This window comes from Pelodiscus sinensis, chromosome 5 (genome assembly GCF_052426305.1).
Source record: "Pelodiscus sinensis isolate ZL-2025 chromosome 5, ASM5242630v1, whole genome shotgun sequence".
Taxonomy (NCBI): domain Eukaryota; kingdom Metazoa; phylum Chordata; order Testudines; family Trionychidae; genus Pelodiscus; species Pelodiscus sinensis.
In genome coordinates, this window is record NC_143056.1 from 20,230,836 (window position 1) to 20,250,773 (window position 19,938).

Here is a 19,938-nt window from a genome sequence, read left to right on the forward strand (position 1 = left end):
AAGTGCAGTATATTTAAATCCCCACTTCATTAGCAATTTTGACCTTCCTAATCTGCATCCCTCTGCCAGCAGAGGGGTGCAGTCTAGACATACCCTTGCATGCTTAAAGTTAAACATCTCTATAAGAGCAGTTCTGTTGAAGTCACCAGGAAATCCCACGAGTGATGTCTCCCTCCCTGCTCAGTATGAAACAGAACAGCTAATATACCAAATGAGAGAGAGTTCTATAGAAAAACTGAAGAACAGCTGGAAAATGCTGCCTTGTAAATATCTTGGACATAATCTTAATCCCAATACATGGAGGCATTAGGGTCAATGTAGTAGTAATGCTGGGCCCCAAAATTATAGATATTCCATGTAGTCCCTTTTGCAGTTGCCAGAGGAGACTGACATTTCTCCATAAAGCAAGTAAGAGAGGTAAATATGGACAGACCAACAGATTCACGCACTATATAAAAATATGTCTCAGTATAGGAGGGGAAGCAGAGAACGCCTGCTATTTTAAAGTACTTTTCTATCAGGCTTGTACTTTGATTTTCAACAAAAATGTTTATACCCCCTTTCCCTCGCCCTGCTAAATGTGAACACACTTCTTTTATTGGGGCTGTGCTCCCTCCACCCCCTCCAGGAACCTCCAGGGGTCTTGAAAATTCAACAAAATATGAAGGCTACCCAAACCTAGGATTGTAGAAGAATATACTGCAACTATGAATTAATGAAAAGAGTATATACATATCTAATGCTTTATTTCAAGTTAAATATTCTGAAAAGGATAAGACATAACAAAAAATACTATAATATACAGGAGGACCAGTTCTAAACCTAAAATACTATTCAATAACTATCATAGCCAATGTCCAAAGATGTAACAGTATTACAAAAAGCAAAAAGAGTGAACAAGAGAGTCGAGATAGCTTTAGTTTTGACAGAAATTAAAAAAAAAAAGTCCAAAGCAGGAGAGATCATCTGAGTATTTATTTACATGCAAAATTTTCTCATGGATTTAAGTTAGATTGAAGTATTACTGAAACATGCTGCTCCAAGGCTCAGATTCACAACGTGGAAATTAACAGATAATTTAGCCAACAAACCATTAACTTCATTAGCCTTTATGTGGGTGCCCTGACATAATTAGACCATATTATGAGGCCATTATTAATGAGTCAATGCAAGAACTACAAATGGAATGTGTAAAAAAAACTTAGCAGACAGTTATAAAAAGGCTGCATTTTTAATTTACTTGCATGAGCAAATTCATGGATGCCCTGAATACTGCAAGACTATTCTGTGGATCTCAAAACATCTCTAGAGGGTTGAGATATTAGGGCTTGGCCTTTACACTTCCTTTAAGGAGGCATGACATCATACAAACTTGCTAGATGATGTTCCATAGAAATGTCCCTGAGCCATCTTCCACACTTCCCCAGATCCATCCCCTAAACCCGTAGAACTCCAAACGTGCCAATCTCACACAGTAACTTTTGCAGGGCTGGAGGGAGTGTACATATACAAAGAAAATATTGTGTTGGTGCCCATTCCCAACTAGAGTTTTGGGGGAAGTATATGCAGTAAAAATATAGTATTCTGATTATTTTAATAGAGATACGGGCCATCTGAGGAGGACTGCTACCTCTGCTGATGCCAAGCATGCAGCAACCATATAACTGAGCTGCAAACTGGTAGACTGTGGTGCCTAACTACTAGGCAGGATGAGAGAATAGTAGAAGGTTTGGCAAGCCCTGAGAACGTCATGTATTTACTGTGGATTTTTCAAATCCAAGAATGAAGTATACATTATTTTTCACCAAATATGAGCAGTTCTACTACTCTTTACTGCAACAAATATATTACCTCTGGAATTCAAACATTTGCCCATGGACATTTCATTCAGAAGAATCCATTTATCAGGTACCAAAGCAAACACATCCATTCAACTTCATTAATGAGTAGGGAACACTCTCAGAGCAAGGTCATTTCTTTTAAACAATACATAAAATGGTACAATTAAATTATAAACATTAATTTAAACAGCACACATGATCAAGGAGATAGCATTCCTTAAACACGCAATTCCCTCTGATGCTAGCAAGACTTTTGGGTGCTCAAGGAACCTGGTGAGAGCAGCAAGTGTTTTCAAGATAATTGAAAGGCAAACATTGACTTTTACAAAGCATTTATCACCCTCTCTATCCATCTCCTTTTCTATCGGAGCTGCTAAATGACTGACAATGCTTATTTTATTTAAAACTAAAAAAAATCTTGAATTTATTCATCTGAGTTCCAACAGCTGAGACAAATCACTTAAACAAGTTTCTGTTTTCACAAGGACAGATTAATTAGAAAGATTCATTACCCTTATAAATGAATCTATCATATTTACAGTGTCACAAAGGGATTCTAGTCTAAATAAGGTTTAAAAATCTAAGTTAAACTTAATGAACCCGTTCAAATTGCACTTACCTCTATGATGGTTACATGATGGTAGAAAAATTGTAGCCCATGTAACCAGTGCAGACAATGGTCACTTCTATCTTTTATAAACTGATATGGCCCACGGAGACTACAGAACGTGGAACAAGATGAAGCATGGTATGTTGATCTTTATGGGTTGGACTCTGATATTCAGTTTCTATGGGTTGTACCTCAACATTAAAAATGACAGTGGCTGTAATCCGTTCCTTTTTACGTAAGTTATGTGCAGCCCTCATGCTGTTGTAAATTGCCAATCTAGTTTTTCGGATGTTCTGATGTTATTGTAACACAGTCAAAATCAGCAGCTATTTTGATATACAAAGTAAACAGATCAAAGTAGTTGCTATGGCAGCAATTCGGAGTCTGAATGTGACCACAGTGTATCAGTCCAATAGGCTGTATTGTGTAGTTTTATTCTATAGAATGTGATGCGCCTTAATTTCCAACTTTCATCTTTTTCCAGCCAAGCTTCTTCCAAACCCTCTTAAAGGCCACTTGTCCCATGAGGAACGTAGTAATAAAGTTACGTTTGTACCACTCTCTAGATTCCAGCACCAGAAAAACAAATACAAAAGACAGATTGGGAAAGAGGCAAATTATGGCATTAAATATCCTATAGGAATTGACACGTGACAATTCATGTATTACTTACCTTTTCTTTCCTTGCAACATTGCTTTCCCTAATTACAGCTAATTTGCCTATGAAAATCTGTAAATACTAATATTAAAGTATACTGATTACACAACACGTGACTTCTTTTAAGCAATCTGTGGAATGCATGGTTCTAGGCACTCAGTTTAATACTCTACTAGAGTTAAAGAGGCTGAATGACTTTCATAGCCAAATTTATACCTATTATCTTTAAAGTTATGCAAGCTAAGGTAAGGGAAGCAGTCAGAAAGAACTGTCCTCCTTGTATAGCTTAGGGATGTTAATGTGTACATGTACACATTTAACTGGTTAAATGATTCAAGGTGTGGTTGGTGGGCCCCACATGGCTGGAGCGGCCCCCTACCCATGGCAGGCAGGGAGCTGGTCTAGCCTCCAATGGTTAATCAGTACCAGTAAGCCTCACTCATTAAGGATGAGGCTTACCAGTTAACCATTCACATCCCTGCATACAACTCCAAACTAGAATTCACAGTAAATATGTAATGTTCAAAGATTAGAAAGTTGAAGCAGTAAAGTGTAGTTCTTGTAGCAAATCTTAACACTTTGCTTTGAATATTATTGAATTCCAATAGATGAGAAAGAGATGCTGCATGCATAAGTAAAGATGCTAAGTATCTCTCCAAGGCACTGATTTTCAAACTTTTTTTCTCATGACCCAGTTGAGGAAAAATGCTGATGCCTGTACCCCAACATAATTTGACTACAGTGTGATCTCTGGGGTGGGGCTGAGGAGGAGAGCTTTGGGGTGCAGGAGGAAGCTTTGGGGCACAAAGGGCTTATCTTGAGTGGCTCATGGTCAGTGGTACAGCAGGGGTCCTAAGGCAGGCTTCCTTAGCAGACCATACTGTGCCGCAGAAGCAGGTTCCCAGATAATAAGAGTGTGGAATTACTGTTCGAGGAAGGGGCAGGGGCAATGCATGAAGCTTTGTGCCCTCTTCTCCTCCCTGCTCTTCCATCTAGGAGCCAAGCCTGCTGCTTGCTTCTTCTGGGGCGCAGCGCAGTCTGCAGCACCAGAACAAGCAGATAGCCTGCCTTAGCACCCCCACTGATCACCTGCAGTAACGAGACCGAGTTCCTCATAGTTCATGACCCTGTGCTGGGTGGCAACCAGTAGTTTGAAAACCACTGCTCTAAGGAACGATCTTGGACAGTGTACAGATACAGCAAATGAAAAACCTAGTACAACTTCTAGTACTTCCCCATATAAAACAAAACTGATCAATTTAAGTTGGTAATCTTATAGAAAAACATGGTCAAATCTAAAAAAACAGTACAAATGATTAATATTTAGTTTACATGACAATTTTTTATTGAGAGCAAATCATTCACAGATTGTCACTGTCTAATCCAGTGTTTAGAAGGGACACATTCAACTAGTAGTCAACTCAATTTTCAAAAAGTTAAGTTGTTTTACAATCATGTTTCCCTAATCTAATTTTTAATCCCATTGCTGTGTGAAAGACCCACACAGTAAAAAGGAGACTGACTGAGGACAGATCCAGCTTCCATTTAAGTCCATGGAGAGACTGATTAATTTCCAAGGGAGCTCGATCTATCCATAAATAGTGGAAATACTCAAAGTGACTGAATGTGACAGCACTTCATGTATAAAGTAGAAAACATATATTTTCCCTTAATTTTGTTTCTCTCTTTCAGTAATAACCGACCTTGGTGGTACTACTAACAACAGACAAAAAGTTTCAGACAGAAGAGTGATCTAAGTTGATAGTGTCCCTTTAACTTAAATGAATTACGTGTATTATTCAACAAAGTGCACACACCTACCTGTTATAACACATGTGCTTTTTAAAATTTTTACTTAAAAAGTCCTTGTAAAAATCTGCCATTTCTTCTGCATTCAATGTTACCTTTTGACCTGAAAATAAATTTTAAACAAACACATCAAGGTTTTCTTGTGATTAATATACAAAACTGGGGCAATCTATGACAGAATTCCTGTGTGACTTGGTGCCAATCACTTAGTTTTGCTGTGCCTCAATTTAATGTAATAGTACCATTTAAAGATGCTAAAGACTAGTCAACTAGTTGATTCCCTCCCCTTACTGCCTCTATCAGAGAGAAGCAGCAAAGGGCGGGTGGAGTGGGGGTACTTCAAAGGGCTGCACCGCACAGTTGAGCCCAGCTCAGCTATGCGGTGCTGCCCCTTTGAAACGCCGATGTGGCGTTTCAAAGCAGCAGCACCACCTGGAGCCCAGGGTCAGCTGGGGACTCCCCAGCTGATCCTGGATTCCATGCGGCATTTCCATGGAACCCAGGATCTGCCGGGGAGTCCCCAGCTGATCCCAGGCTCCACATGGCATTTCAAATAGGCAGCGCAACATGGAGCCTAGGGTCAGCAGGGTATTCTGGGCTCCATGAGTGCACGTCTTCTTTGAAATGCGCAAGAGCCCCCACTGGGGACTCTTGTACATTTCAAAGATGGCACACCCACATGCAGCCCAGAGTCAGCAGAATTTCCTGCTGGCCCCAGGCTGCATGCAGTGTTCTGCACTCCTTCTTTGAAATGTACAAGAGCCCCAGCAAGCTCTTGTACATTTCAAAGGAGGAATGCGGAAGTGCCTATCAACTAGTCGATGGAAATTCCATTGACTACTCGACTAGTAAATTAACCACAATTTAACATCCTTAGTCCCTTTCTCCAACGCTTTGTCTATTTAGATTCAAAACTTTTTGGGGGAGGGACTGCCTGTCACGGTGTCTATACAACACCATGGGGATCTGATCAAAGGCCTCTAGGCATTACTGTAATAAGTTAGAAATATGAGGCTGCTATTATTAGACTGTATCTCTTGTAACTTAAACATAACCTTGAATAGAAAGAAAACTTATTTACTTGTGTTGAGAGCTTTTCTATTTAGTCACTATGACATATCCTGTACCACATGTAGTTACATAAATGTAAAGCTAAGAATATATAGGCCTCTGACATGGGCATCCATAATAAAGTATTGTATTTAAATCTAATTTTAAAAAATGAAAACGAGCTGTTCAAAACTGCCTTTTATTACTGACAAACTCCACAATATGAAGCCACACTCTCGCTCTCTCAAGTTTCCTGCTGGACGACAGAATGATGGCATCACATCAGCGTCAACAGGCTGGGGGGGAAGGTAGGCGAGAGTGAAAGATTTTCCCCCAGTGACATTGCAATACCAGGGGAAAAAAGCAGGGGCAAGGGAGGCTCCTGGCTCAGTTCAGCCAGTGCTCACTGTAACAGGCCGTCCCTGAATGCACAGTGCTCCACTGCTGGAGGAGCTGAGGCGAGCTTGGAGCGCTGCAAGGAGGAGAGAAAAGCCCGCCCAGCCACAGCTCACACTATCAACAGGCACAGCATGGAAAAGCCCTTGGTGCAGGGCAGGAGCCACACCAAAGAGGTCTCTTTGTGCGCTGTCCACCTCCCTCGCAGGTGAAGCCAAAGCGGAGGAAGCCCCGCAGGCAGCATGGTCCACACAAGCTAGGAGGAAAACTTGGCAATGGTTAAGTAGGCATTTCAAATGCTAGGATTTAATACTGCAATTCTGTTTCCTGCTAAGTATCCTACACCAATATTTACATGTTCTGAGGTGCCAAATTTACTAGCCATCTAGTAGAAATTCTACCATTCACTTCATTAGTGCCAAAGACATAGGCCAGTGAGGGTGAACCTCACTGTGAGAATTTTAGTAGCACCACGATAGTATCTCCTTGTATTTATGAGTCTATTGGCCTAAAATGTCATGATTGTTCTTTTAAAAATTTACAGTTGAACATTGACTTTGAAACTTTATATGCAGAAGAAATATGCTGCTTTTAACCATCTTAATTTAAATGAAAACAAGTACAATAAAGGAGTTACCTTGCCAATTTTTAAACTTTCCCCTTTTTTAGTAGTTGATGTTTAAACACAGCACTGTTCTTTACCCTTTTTGAGGGTCTCATTTCTTGACTGAGTACTTCCCATTCTAATGCGTGGCTGCCTGGTCAGTTCATAACTCCAATGTATTATATGAATTGTATAAACCTGGGAGTCTGATAACCTGTTCCTATATTAACATAAACATCAACCCAAGCATCAAATGCACTCAGGACTCTCCAATACTCAGATCAATTAGATTAGTGGGTTGTTGTGCAACAGGGAAAAAGAAATCTTCCCCATAACACAGAATCGTTATGGACTGGTTACACTGAAGCTAATGCAGATCCTAACGCACCCCACCTCTAGGAGTGGTAGAGAACATGAGGAAATATGCAACAGCAGATCCTCTGACCCCACAGACATCACCTTTCAAAGAGCTACTGTAGAGATGAGTCATCTACCACACCCCTGCACAGCCTTTCAAACGCTGACAAACTCTGCTTTGTGCCACAGAACTGGACTGGCATTACTGCAGTCTAGGAGGCAGTGACAGGATGTGCTCTTAGTTTAAGCGGTCTTTAAAAATAACTCATCTTATGAAAACTTAGTTAAAGCTAACCAAAACCTTCCAAGTTCAGAAAGCATTTAAACTGTAAAAACAATGAGATCACTAACCTGTCCTATCTATCATGTCCAGACCTTTAGCCTTCAGTCTTGAGGAAATGAATTCTTCTTTTCCCTAAAACATATTTAATATTATAATTTCATGTATTTTGTTCTTGAAGTTAGCTATTTTACTGATCAAGTTTCAAGAACCTGAAAAATATTTATAAGCCAGATGATAACTACAGTGTTTTCTACTTGAAGTTTAAACCAATAACCAGTTAACTGGATCCTCTTCAGGAAACAATCATTTAAACCCAATCCTGTGAACTCTTAGGCATGTGTATAAATGTATTCATGCAAACAGCCCACTGAAGTAAATGGGACGGCTCATGTAAGTAAATGTATTCACATGTTGGAAGAGAACTCAGCTATCTACCTTCAGCTGTGATGACATCATCAGGATCTTATGCAACTGAAGTCTAGCCCACCCAAGGTTACACTTACACTGTAAGTAATAAATAAGGCATATACATCTGCTTCTGACCTCTTGTTTCTTTATGCACATTATGGTTGAATTCACAGAGAGATCATAAGCATTTTAAAATAAATTCATAATTACTTAATTGAATGTTTTTTTTAACTGACTGCTACTTTTTCTAATTAAAAAAAACGAACTATTTTCTTCTACCTTTAAAAAAAAGAAATCATTTTCATCACAACTGGAGGTAAATAGCTGAGTTGGTCCTCCCCCAACCTAGAATTTAGCTTTTTCTACCCACATAAGGAAAGAGGGACCAGGAGTGAAATGCATTGCTTTTAGTCTTACAGGTTGAACCTCTCGTCTGGTACCTTCAGGACTGCAGAGCTGTAGCAGCCCCCACGGCAGGTGGAGAGATGCTCCAGTCCTCACCAGTTAACTGGAACTTGCTAAGCATCATTTATTAAGGGTGATGCGTACCAGTTAACCTTTCACATCCCTAGGTTCAACTTGTATTAGAAACACATCAATGGAACAGTAAAGTTGAGGAGTGGAGATATGTCCATCAGTTTCCCCCTCAGTGATTGCATCTATGCCTGTTCCACTTACCCTAGTGTTAGAACAGTAGTTCAGTTTTCAATAACCAGCTCTAATCTCACATTCCAGATCCTCCAGAAAAGAGGACTGTCACAACTGTATATTTCTAATTTAAAAAACAAGCAGCAAAAAGTTAGGCAGCTCATTTTTAATTGCACTCCTCAGTATAGATAAATAAATTTAATAGCAAAACACACTATCATACTGAAATCAGTTTAAAATCAAGAGATAAATAATTGCAAAACCACATAATTTAACCATTTTTAAAGGTAACAATTAGTTGTAGTGCTTGCAAATATTCTGAACCGCTATATAATTCAAAACTATCACAGTTCAAGGTCACTATACAATGCAATTGTGAAAAACCTTTCACCCAGACAAGGAGAATAATGTTTTTATCAGCTATTTACACCACAAGTTCTTAAGTAAACACAGCACCACCACTAAGTGGCCTAGTATCAACATGCTCACCTTTCTGAATGACATATTCTGACTTGCCCAGAATTGTTGATTCCAAATTTGAGTTTCCTGTCTAAATTCTCTAAGTTTTCGTTCTAATGGTGATTCATTTTTAGGAATATGAAATATTATTGGTCGGAGATTTGAATGTCTGTCAGGAGGACCAATCCAATCATTGCAAGAACATGCTGGCGGGCAGAAACTTGAAGCCTTTAAAAAACAAAACAAAAACACCCCACATATTTAATTCTTTTTTTTAAATTTAATCAGAGCATTTCTTTAAAAAGTACAATGTTTTACACAGCTGAGTCAAACCTTAAAATACAATCATGAAAACATAAAAGTTGTGAGAGTTCAAGCTATTTTGATTTAACTTTACACCACTAATTTATATATACACACACACACACACACACACACACACGGCTTGACAAACGGCAGCGAAACCTACTTGCCAGCCCCGCACTGCGCATGCATGTGCTGCTGGTGAACGGGGCGACCGGCTGAAATCTACTCGCCTGTGACGATAGATTCAGTGATTTGTCAAGCCGTGTGTGTGTGTGTGTGTGTGTGTGAGTGTGATTTGTCAAGCCGTGTGTGTGTGTGTGTATATATATCTAGAGAGAGAGAGAGAGAGAGAGAGAGAGCGCGCAATCTGTCAGAGAGGTACAAGTGACTTTGGGACACACAAAGAAACCATTAGATCACACTTTCACTTCATGTCCTGGACAGACTGGTGTATTCATGCATTTGATGGCAGCATAGGAGACTTGTGTACAGGATGAGCCTCATATATATTTTCATTTGCTGGTGTCTTTGTAATTTATTCTTTGCTTGTGTATGCTTGTAAGAGTACACAAAAGAAGTATTAACCAGTGGGGTAAGGAGAACTCCAGGCTACTAACTGTTAATAATTCACTTTTTTTATTTTGGACAAGTAACCTATCTTCTCTGTATTGCAAGTTCCTCAATCTACAGCACCTGGGTGATATTTATGTCAAAAAAGCATTCTGAAGTACATAAACCATTCTCACATAAAAGACAAGGCATATCACACTATAAATTACTGTCTGCTACTACTACCACCAGCAGCATTTTTAAACTTTAAAAGGAACAAAGTTATTAAACACCACATTTTTATTTCTGCATTTATAAATCTTAGCTATAGCTCATAGGCAGGTGAACTAGCAATCATATGTGGTTGCTACATGGGGACAACACACAATGCATAAAGTTAAGTAGATGTATAAATACTTAGACTGAGTCCCTAATCTGATGTTCTATCTTTAAAGAAAGGAATGAATAGGTAATCCCTGGACTGCGTTTAGAAAAAAAATTCTAAACCTAGGGTCTTGTCAAATCAACATTTAGAACTTTTTTTTCCCTAATTCTAATATTCTGAGGAAATTCAGCTTGTATAAAGATTCTCAAACTCTAGCCTCTATTTGTGTGATAATGTAGTAATTGTCTAGAGTTGGATTACAATATAAATAGGCTTGGAAGGACTGGATCTTTGGTGGTAATGTCAGTAAACATCACTTTCAACATATACACACACCAATTAAAAAATATTTCCATCAATAATGAATTTTATAAATATCCAAAGGAAGAAAAATGTTGCTTGAGAACTTACTACAGCTCAATTTAAGGATATTTACTTTGTATATTTTAACAGAATCATAGAAACATAGGGCAGGAAGGGAAATAAAGAAGTTATTTAATCCAATCCTTTACATGAGGCAAGACTAATCATTATCTAAGCCACCCCTGTTAGGGATATAAGCAACTAGACCCTCCTCCTCTATTAGAGGCAGCAAGAGCCAGTGCTGTGGGGAGCTGGCTTAAAAGCTGGTTCCCCTCAGCACTTGGTCTCCATGGGGGGCAGAAGGACTGTGGGGACTGGCATGAGCCCAGCTGTCCTGACTCGCCCTGAGTCCCCAGTGCTGTACACAGCCTTTTAAATGTATTAAGAGCCAGGAGGTTCTTAATACATTTAAAAGGCTGATGCACAACAGTAGACCCCTCCACCCAAGCTGGCAAAGCTTATTCCTGGCTCACACTGCCCCCCCCTTCCCTCACTGTGCTTCTCCTTTTTAAATGTATTAAGAGTCTACCAGGTCTGATTCCAAATTGATTGCTGGTTCCACCAGACCTTAATGTTTCCCAAGCAACGCATTAATTTATTTGCTAATAAAGAACCACATAGAAATAAAGAGCTGGAAATGAGATTTAATGAGACTTCCTTGTGACCCTTGGAAAATGGTTCAACTACAGGCTATTAACATTTTTCTAACAAAACCTATTCAAACAATTTAACAGGAAATTCAAGTAAAATCCTATCATGAGTTAATGAGATGCTGACAGAGAGAAGCCCAGGTAATACAGGGAGACATGATAACCCAGGGAAAATATAGCCCTAGATTCCTGGCTCCAGCTCTGTCCCCCCAACATCTCCTCCTCAGAACCAGGAAAAGAATCCAGGGCTATGTCTAGACTGGCATGATTTTCCGCAAATGCTTTTAACGGAAAAGTTTTTCTGTTAAAAGCATTTGGAGAAAAGAGTGTCTAGATTGGCACGGACGCTTTTCCGCAAAAGCACTTTTTGCGGAAAAGCGTCTGTGCCAATCTAGACGCAGTTTTGCGCAAGAAAGCCCCGATCGCTATTTTCGCCATTGGGGCTTTTTTGCGCTAAACAATACTGCGTTGTCTACATGGGCCCTCTTGCGCAAAAGCATTTGCGCAAGAGGGCTTTTGCCTGAATGGGAGCAGCATTGTATTTCCGCAAGAACACTGAACCTTACATGAGATCGTCAGTGTTCTTGCGGAAATTCAAGCAGCCAGTATAGACAGCTGGCAAATTTTTCCGCAAAAGCAGAAAAACTTGTCAGTCTAGATGCAGCCCAGGAGTCCAGGCTCCAAGTGTCTGGTAGATTCACTGCCAACCAGAAAAGGGAACAAAGCATATGAGTCCTAATGTAACAGTGACAGAACCAAACATGGGACTTGTGGAGCTTACTACAGGAATCTCAAAAGGGGAGGGGAACCTTTTTTGGGGTTGAGGGCCACTGACCCACAGAAAAGTCAGTTGATAGAATTTCCATCCACTGCTCCATTAGTCAGGCACTCCCTATCCTGCTACACAGCTGCCTTTGAAATGTACAAGAGTGCCTAGGGCTCTTGTACATTTCAAAGATGGAGCAGTCAGGACCATCAGCAGCAGTCCCTGCTTGCAGAGTTTCCTTGCTGCACCTTTGCCTCCCCTCCTCCCCTCTCCAGATGGTGCTGGGGGGGGGGGGGGAGATCAGCTTTTAAGATGGCTCTCCCCAGCACCAGCTCCTGCTCCCCCCCCCTTTTCTGCCTCTCTCTGATAGAGGGCAGGGGGAGAGAAACAACTAGTCACATACCCTTAATAGAGGAAACTCATTATTCTCTCTGTAAGTAGTCTAAGTGTCACTACACCAGCGAACCACACCCAGCAGGCATGTGGGTTGTACTAATGCCCAGTCCCCAGCTTGCACCCAGGAGAGCCCCAAACCTGTACCCAACATGATGGACAATGGGGCTCCCCGCGGGTCCCCAGGGCCAATTGCATGACGCCAGAGGCAAAGGGGGAGGCCGCCCTCCTGAAAAAGAGCTAGAGGTTTGTCCGCCCGCTCTGCCCATTGGGATCCCCGCAACTCGGCGCCCACTGGACCTCAACGCAGCCCAGGCGGGGCGGGCTCTCCCTGCCCCAAAACACGGGGCAGGACCTCGAGTTCCCAGCGCTAACCAGCCCCGGCCTCAGGGAAGCCTGCCCCGCACCCTCCGCCTGTTTACCGGGCTCTCCGGCTTGTGGCCGCGCACGGGCCCCTCAGCGGCCAGGCGCCCCGCGCCGCCCCCTGCTCGGGAGAAGCCGCGGCGCGAGCCGAGCCACCAACGCCCCACTCGAGGCGCTGCGCCCGCCATCGCGCCTCACCCGCCTCCCCGCTGGCGGCGGCTTTACGGCCATGTCGCAAAGGGAGGGCCGCCCGAAACTTCTCCCTGAGGTGCGGCAGGCGGCGCAAGCTGCGGCCTCCGGGAACCCGGGAGAGCGGCTCAGTCTCTTGGCTGCGCAGCTCCGGTCACCCGCCGCGCTCTTCCCTCTGCGGCCCCCGCCGGGTGAGGGCGGGCTGGGGTTCCCGGGCTCGGGATAGCCGCCGTTTGGCCCGCGGTACAGGCCGGTTGGAGGGGCCCGCCGGGGGGACCCAAGTTCTGTCGGGGACGGGGGGAGAACAGCGGCTGCCGGGCCAGGTGAGGGGCGGGGGCTCGGAGGGAAGCTGAGCTGGTTGGGGGGCGGGGGGGGGTTGGCTGCCTGGAGAGTGGGGGCAGCTGATGATGGGGAGTTGGCGGGGAAGAGGGCCTGGGTGCCGGGGCCCTGGGGATATGGAGGACGGGGGAGGGGAGGCGGGGGGTCTCCGCGGGGGGCGGGGCTCTGCGATAAAGGAGACGCTCTCAGCCGCCTGAGGCCCCCGCTCGGTGCCGCCCCCGGGCTCCGGCACGCGCTCTCCGTTCCCCCGGGACGCCCCCATTGTGAAGTCATCCCCTGCTGGTGGCGCGGCCCGGCGGATCCAGGCTCCTCCTGCAGGGATGTAGCGAGCCCGGGCTCCGGGGGGGATCGGGGCCTGCTCCAGGGGATTGTCTTCCTCCAAGGCTGCTGGCTAGGGTAGGCGCCGTCCTTCATGCTGCGGTGGGGGCTGGAGACCTCAGGGCCAACTCCGCATCTCTATCGTATGCAGGGGCCGCGGTACTGGGGATGGTTGTGGTCGCTGCTTGAGGACAGGCAGGTGGTGGTGGAAGGAGGAGGGGGCCTCAAATGGGCTGAAAAAAGCGATGAAAGGCGAAGAGGGGAACGTGAGAGAGATTAGTGAAGGGCCGAGGGGTGTGGATGAAGGGCCCTGGATGAGGTGCAGAAGGGTTTAGGGGTAGTTTAATGTGGGAGAAGGGTGCCAGGTGGTGTAGACAGACAAAGGATGCTGGATGGGGGAGAAGGCTGGTTAGATTTGCTGAGGGTACATAGATATGGGCACAAAGTGTTGACAACATTAGTTGCCTCAGCAGTGTTATAATCCCTATTTTGAGTAATGCAAGTGATTGAGAGGGGATTATTTACCAGTTGGGGGGGAATCTTGCACTAAATTAAGAATTGGAGGTTGCCTCCTTAATTTTCTTCATTATTGAAATAACCCATTTTTCTGCATTGATTGTAAACATTATAGCTCTGAGAGTGAATAAAAACTTCTAGCTGTGTAAGTTCAAGTGTATATCATTTAATAGGAGCTTGCAGACATCATTAGAGAGAGATGTACAAAAGAACAGTGACATACTGTATGGTTTGAAGTTAAGTGCGTCACTCTTTTTAACTTTCTCGTACATTCTCTGTACCTTTAAGTCAAGTTAATTTATTAAATATTTTAGTGTCATGAGGCTTTATAAAAGTTGTTGGAATTATGAAATATTTGTTTAAAAATTTATCAGTCATTCTTGCCTCCTTTACAGCTCATTTGAAACTGGAGGAAATAAGATAATGGATATGGGTAACCAACACCCTTCCATCAAAAGGCTTCAAGAAATACAGAAAGAAGTCAGAGATATTGAACAGCAGGTGGTGATTTTCAGTGGCCTGTCTTCTGACAGGGATTACAAGAAACTGGAGAGGACTCTGACTAAACAACTTTTTGAAATAGATTCTGTAGATACTGAAGGAAAAGGGGATATTCAGCAAGCCAGAAAACGAGCAGCCCAGGAAACAGAAAGACTACTCAAAGAATTGGAGCAGAATGCAAACCATCCACACAGACTGGAAATAGAGGCCATATATAAGGAAGCTCAGTCATTGGTGGAACGTGAAATCACACCTTTTTATAAAGGTGGCAACTGTATAACTGATGAATTTGAAGAGGGTATTCAGGATATTGTATTGAGACTTACTCAAGTGAAAACTGGAGGAAAAATCTCGCTACGGAAAGCAAGATACCGCACTCTGACAAAAGTGTGTGCAATTCAAGAGATTATAGAAAACTGTATAAAACAGCAACCTTCCTTGCCACTCTCCAGTGATGCACATCCTTCAGTCTCAAAAATTAACTCTATTATGTGTGATGTAAACAAAGCGAGGGGTACTCTTATTGCAGTCTTAATGGGAGTAAATAATAATGAGACTTGCAGGCATTTATCCTGTGTGCTTACTGGTCTGGTTGCTGATTTGGATGCGTTGGATGTTTGTGGCCACACAGAAATAAGAAATTACAGAAAGGAAGTGGTGGAAGAGATTAATAAATTACAGAAATACCTGGATTTGGAAGAGGAAGCAGACTCTGCTCATGCTTATGACTTGGCACAAAATCAATCCATTCTAAAAATAGAAGAGATCCGCAAAAAAATGAAAGAAGTTCATTCTTTAATTTTCAGAGCAGAAAATGCTTCTGATCTGTTCTTGGGATCCAAGGCAGAACTTCAAGGTTTAATTGCCCACTTGGATGAAGTGAGTCCAGGAAAGAACCCATGCATCAGAGAAGCCAGGAGAAGAGCAGTGATAGAAGTGCAAACTCTTATAACATACATTGATTTAAAAGAAGCACTTGAAAAAAGGAAATTGTATGGTGAACAAACTGTTGTAGAACACCACTCCCATAAGGCAGTCTGGAGTGTTCTTGAACATTTGTCTCAGATTCAGAGGGAAGTGCTGTCTTTTGATGGAAACCGAACTGATAAGAACTATATGAGACTAGAAGAGCTCCTCACTAAGCAACTTCTGACACTTGATGCTGTTGATCCACAAGGAGATGAACGGTCTAAAGTTGCCAGAAAGCAGGCAGTAAAGCTTGCACAGAATATTCTTTACTATCTAGACATGAAAACAGATGAATGGGAGTACTAGGAAAATAGTGGCCTCATGTTAGGTGTTGCTTTCCTTTTTTGCACTTTATGTAGACTGATAGCTCCCATGAACAGCACATGATTAAAAGTTGTGTTTTTATATTCGTTCGAATTGTGGAGATGATGTAAATAGTTGGCTTGAATATATGGCAGCTATCCCACATTTTTGCCCACTTGCCATGACAATTGTCAGTACACCGTTTTTTCCATTTTGGTCACTATGTTATGTGAGAGAGATGGTTTTCTTGAGGAATTGCATAAGTATCAGAATCTGTAATATTTGGTCAAACTGTTTGGTTTTTCTTCAAAAAAGCATGTTTCTCAAAGATGCAGGAATTTACTTAAGATACAGTACTGGAAAAACTATGAAAAGAAGACTGGAAATTTAAGATTATTGGCCAAATGCAAGGTTAGATCCATCAGCTTTACACCAGCATTGACATATTTATAATGTATTGTTCTAATCAAAAGATTAAATATAAAAGGTTGGCTTTTCATTTGTTTTTGATTTGGTTCCATCCATTTCACCTTAATGTGTTTTTAGTTTTATAATGTAGCAGTATTGTAATATAGAATGACTTGGTTGTGTCCATTTTCTTGTGGCACTGGGCATCTAGGAAAGAATCCCTCAAATTCAGACTGTCCTCTTATTGGAAGGTAGCTATGAGACTTGAAAGACAGATATTGATTAGATAAATGAGAGATTTTTTTCTTTATACTGCCATCCATAAATCCCTGAAAACTGCATTGAACTATCTTTATTTGCCATTTAGCTATAATATAACTCAGTTTTTGGATCTGGATTTGATGAGTCTTCTAAAACAACCAGTGAGAATGAAAATCACTTTAAAATGACTTAAGTCAATGGGTATTTCTGATTTAACCATGTAAATACAGTTCATCACAAATTGTTCGTAATGTATGTTACATTTCACACTGGCCATGTAATCTCAAACATAAGACTCAGAAAAGGCTTGCTTGTTGTCTTTTCTTTCAACTCAGTAGCAGTTAGGTTAGCCCTGCAGCTTGTTAAGTAAACCAGATCATATTTCTGCATGCGCTTTCCTCTTCTTTGTGGATATAGGAATTTAGTTGCCAGTATCATAATTCTACGCTATCATATTTTGGTATTACACAGAATGCTGCTCTAAATGGAATAATGGGTCCAAAATGTGTTGTTTCCCACAGAGCTCCTTTCATGTTAGAGTTATTGCTTTGTAGAGGGTTATTTATTTGCAACGTTTTAACAAGTGTAAATTTCAGATATTACACTGACTACAATAAATATTGGATATATATTAATACACATTAGAGAAAATATTTTTGTGAGATAAGTGCCTTTTACTGACACCCTAAAATTATATTGTTACATATAGGAACTCTTTGTCTAATGGCAGCATGCTGCATTTAGTTATCTCTACCAACTGGATTTTTCTATTTACTATTCAGCTATAATACACATCAAATTAAATAAAGTGATATTTTAGGAGTCAGTTATGACTAGAGATTTGAAAGTGGGACTTGCACTCAGGAAGTTCAGATTTTGTTCCCAACCCCACACAATGATTTGCTTAGTGACTTTGGGCAAGACAGCCACACCTCAGATTGTAAGAAGGGGATAATAATGTTTACTTACCTTTTTATAAAGTGCTTTGAAATCTCTAGATGAAAAGAGCTATATACTTTCAAAGTGATTTATTTTGATTAACTGATTTTTTTTTTGTTCTGTTGACTTCTTTGCAAATCATTTATCAATGATTTCTTTAATTAACTATAGTCAATATGTCATAGCCCAATACTGATGATGCATTATTTGGATACTTCTCCTTGTTTGTTTCAATTAATGCAGGGCCTTACTAGTACCCACACTGCTTCTCTTTTTCTTTAAATCACATCTGAGTTGAACTGTAATTTCAGTCTATTTTTGCATTTCCTATTTTATTGGCTAACACAAATTACTAATGGTATTACACATCTGAATTATTTTGTTCATATTTATAAAGGTAATTTAAAACTCTGGGAAGTACTTTAATTGTAGATATAATTTGTAATATGTGACATGTAACAGTTGGATAATGTTTATTATATTTAACTCCTATGATAATTGTTACTGTCGGGTCTCTTCAATTGTTAGATGTACAGCCCTTGTTTTAAAAAAAAAAATCAAAATATTCATATTCCTCTGTAGGTCATGTGAAACTTTTTAGCATTTCTGATTTTTTTTTGTAAAGGTAAATAAGATACTTTATATTTCTTTCCATTTAAGATTTGCTTATCTTAGCTTTTGTGAAAGACTGAATCTCTAAAAAGGAAAATGCATCAGAGTGGTTGAATAATGATTAACTCAGTAGATTCCCATACCAACATACTGTGTTAACTTGGCTTTTAGCTTTAATCATCTTCTGCTCATGAGGTAAATGTGCAGCATTTAAAAGTTGTGGAGTTCCTAATCGGTGCAGTATTTGTAAGCAGTTTCTGCATGAACAGTAAACTACATAAGCTAAACCAAAAAAAGTTTGGTACATGGATTTTACGGAATCCTGTTTCTGTGCTGAAGAATGTAATTTTTGTGTTGTATACATGATGACAGAGAAACACACCTGCTTTCTGACAATTAACTATCCACCAAGGTGTAAAAGGACCAACTCATCCAACACCTATATTTTTATTAAGTGGAATATACAGATTTTTGTGGGTGGGGTACTATTACATGTTTTCAAAGAAATGAATGGGGGTGTATGTGTGTGATGTCTTGAGAAAGTTGTAAATCATGATACTTATTAATTTATAAGCAAGTTTGATTTGAAGTAGCTTAGTCTCGATTTTGTGGCAACCCACAACCATTTTCCCCCTTCTTTCCAATTTAGTGGAATTTGTTTTTTTTAAGTATGCTTAATGGAAAAGTTTGTAATTAATTATTGTATGTGAATCTTCTTTAAAGTGTGTATATCCACATTTATCTATATTCATTAAATTACATAGGTACAAATTCAAAGTTAAATGTTTTATTATATCCTTAATTATTAATAAAATGCTTTGTTGCCTTGTACTCACTGTTGACTTTAATGTTCTATTCTATTGCCTTTTTTCATAAATTTAAGAATGCTAATTATCAGAATATACGGTAACTGATATTTCCCTGACAGAAAGCTCAGATTTTTTCTTAAACATATAGAGGAAAGTTTCTTATTTTTTATTTTCCTAAAAAGCATCAGTAAAGAAATTACATTTTAAAGTTCAAACTGTGGGATTCATTCATCTCCCTGTTAAATCTTCTTCAATCTGCTGTATTACCCAGACTGCACATAAAATAATAAAATAATTTTTAATTTTCATTTTATTCAGTGCCAACCTGTTCATGGAGTCTCTTATTTTGGTTCTCTTATGATTGTATAATCTAGTATTACCTTGTACAAAACCATCACAGTGATCCTTATGTCTGAAGAGTGAAAAACTCAATAAAAACCAGTCAAGCATAAAATTGTGGTTTTTAAAAATAGTATGATATGTTTAAATAATACTGAAATAACCATTGTATATTTTAATGGTATGCATCCACCCAAAATAAAATGTTCAGTTTTAATTATTCTCTCAAAAAACCCACCCAAATCCCACCTGTAGAGAAAAGGAGGTTCGGAGATGGGCAATGAAAATTTCTATTCGTGTAGAAAGACCTCTCTGTAGGAAGAGGCACTTGATAGAGAAGAATGTTAGTTTAGTGAAGGGGACATCATAAAGGAATACAAATGAGTAGTAAGGAAGGTAAATCAGTCACTAATTAAAGAAAATGAAGTCAAAAGATCATCCAATGACTTTGAAAGCAACAAAAATTTAATCTGTAAAGCTCATTGCATAAGATACCAAGGCAACTAACAGTTTAGCATAATTTAAGATAGTATACAG

At 40.5% G+C, this 19,938-nt stretch overlaps 2 protein-coding genes across 7 annotated transcripts; one reads left to right on the forward strand and one right to left on the reverse strand.

Moving 5' to 3' along the window:
• Positions 1-729: 729 nt before the first annotated feature.
• On the reverse strand, positions 730-13,248 carry COA8 (cytochrome c oxidase assembly factor 8). Of its 2 annotated transcripts, none has more exons than XM_075926499.2 (5): positions 13,097-13,248; positions 9,154-9,351; positions 7,677-7,740; positions 4,931-5,021; positions 730-3,013 (listed from the first exon to the last, which is right to left on the reverse strand). In XM_075926499.2, exons 1-5 carry the CDS (start codon positions 13,127-13,129, stop codon positions 2,908-2,910), a joined length of 492 nt encoding a protein of 163 aa, XP_075782614.1. In that variant the 5' UTR covers positions 13,130-13,248; the 3' UTR covers positions 730-2,907. The 2 variants fall into 2 exon arrangements, with proteins under 2 accessions (XP_075782614.1, XP_075782613.1); XM_075926498.2 differs by having other exon boundaries at positions 12,958-13,147.
• Positions 12,758-19,084, forward strand: BAG5 (BAG cochaperone 5). 5 transcript variants are annotated; one of them, XM_075926488.2, is made up of 2 exons: positions 12,758-12,781; positions 14,656-19,084. In XM_075926488.2, exon 2 carries the CDS (start codon positions 14,684-14,686, stop codon positions 16,034-16,036), a length of 1,353 nt encoding a protein of 450 aa, XP_075782603.1. In that variant the 5' UTR covers positions 12,758-12,781; positions 14,656-14,683; the 3' UTR covers positions 16,037-19,084. The 5 variants fall into 5 exon arrangements, with proteins under 5 accessions (XP_075782603.1, XP_075782602.1, XP_075782601.1 ...); XM_075926487.2 differs by lacking the exon at positions 12,758-12,781 and adding an exon at positions 13,142-13,166; XM_075926486.2 differs by lacking the exon at positions 12,758-12,781 and adding an exon at positions 13,144-13,278.
• The last annotated feature ends 854 nt before the right edge of the window (positions 19,085-19,938 follow it).

Excerpts from the sequence above, each read along its gene's own strand:
- COA8 (XM_075926498.2), bottom strand. The coding sequence starts at position 13,086 with ATGGCGGGCGCAGCGCCTCGAGTGGGGCGTTGGTGGCTCGGCTCGCGC. Across the intron at positions 5,022-7,676 it reads GGACATGATAGATAGGACAG|GTCAAAAGGTAACATTGAAT; the intron begins GTTAGTGATCTC and ends ATTTATTTTCAG. Across the intron at positions 3,014-4,930 it reads AAGCACATGTGTTATAACAG|AGAGTGGTACAAACGTAACT; the intron begins GTAGGTGTGTGC and ends GCTGGAATCTAG.
- BAG5 (XM_075926488.2), top strand. The coding sequence starts at position 14,684 with ATGGATATGGGTAACCAACACCCTTCCATCAAAAGGCTTCAAGAAATA.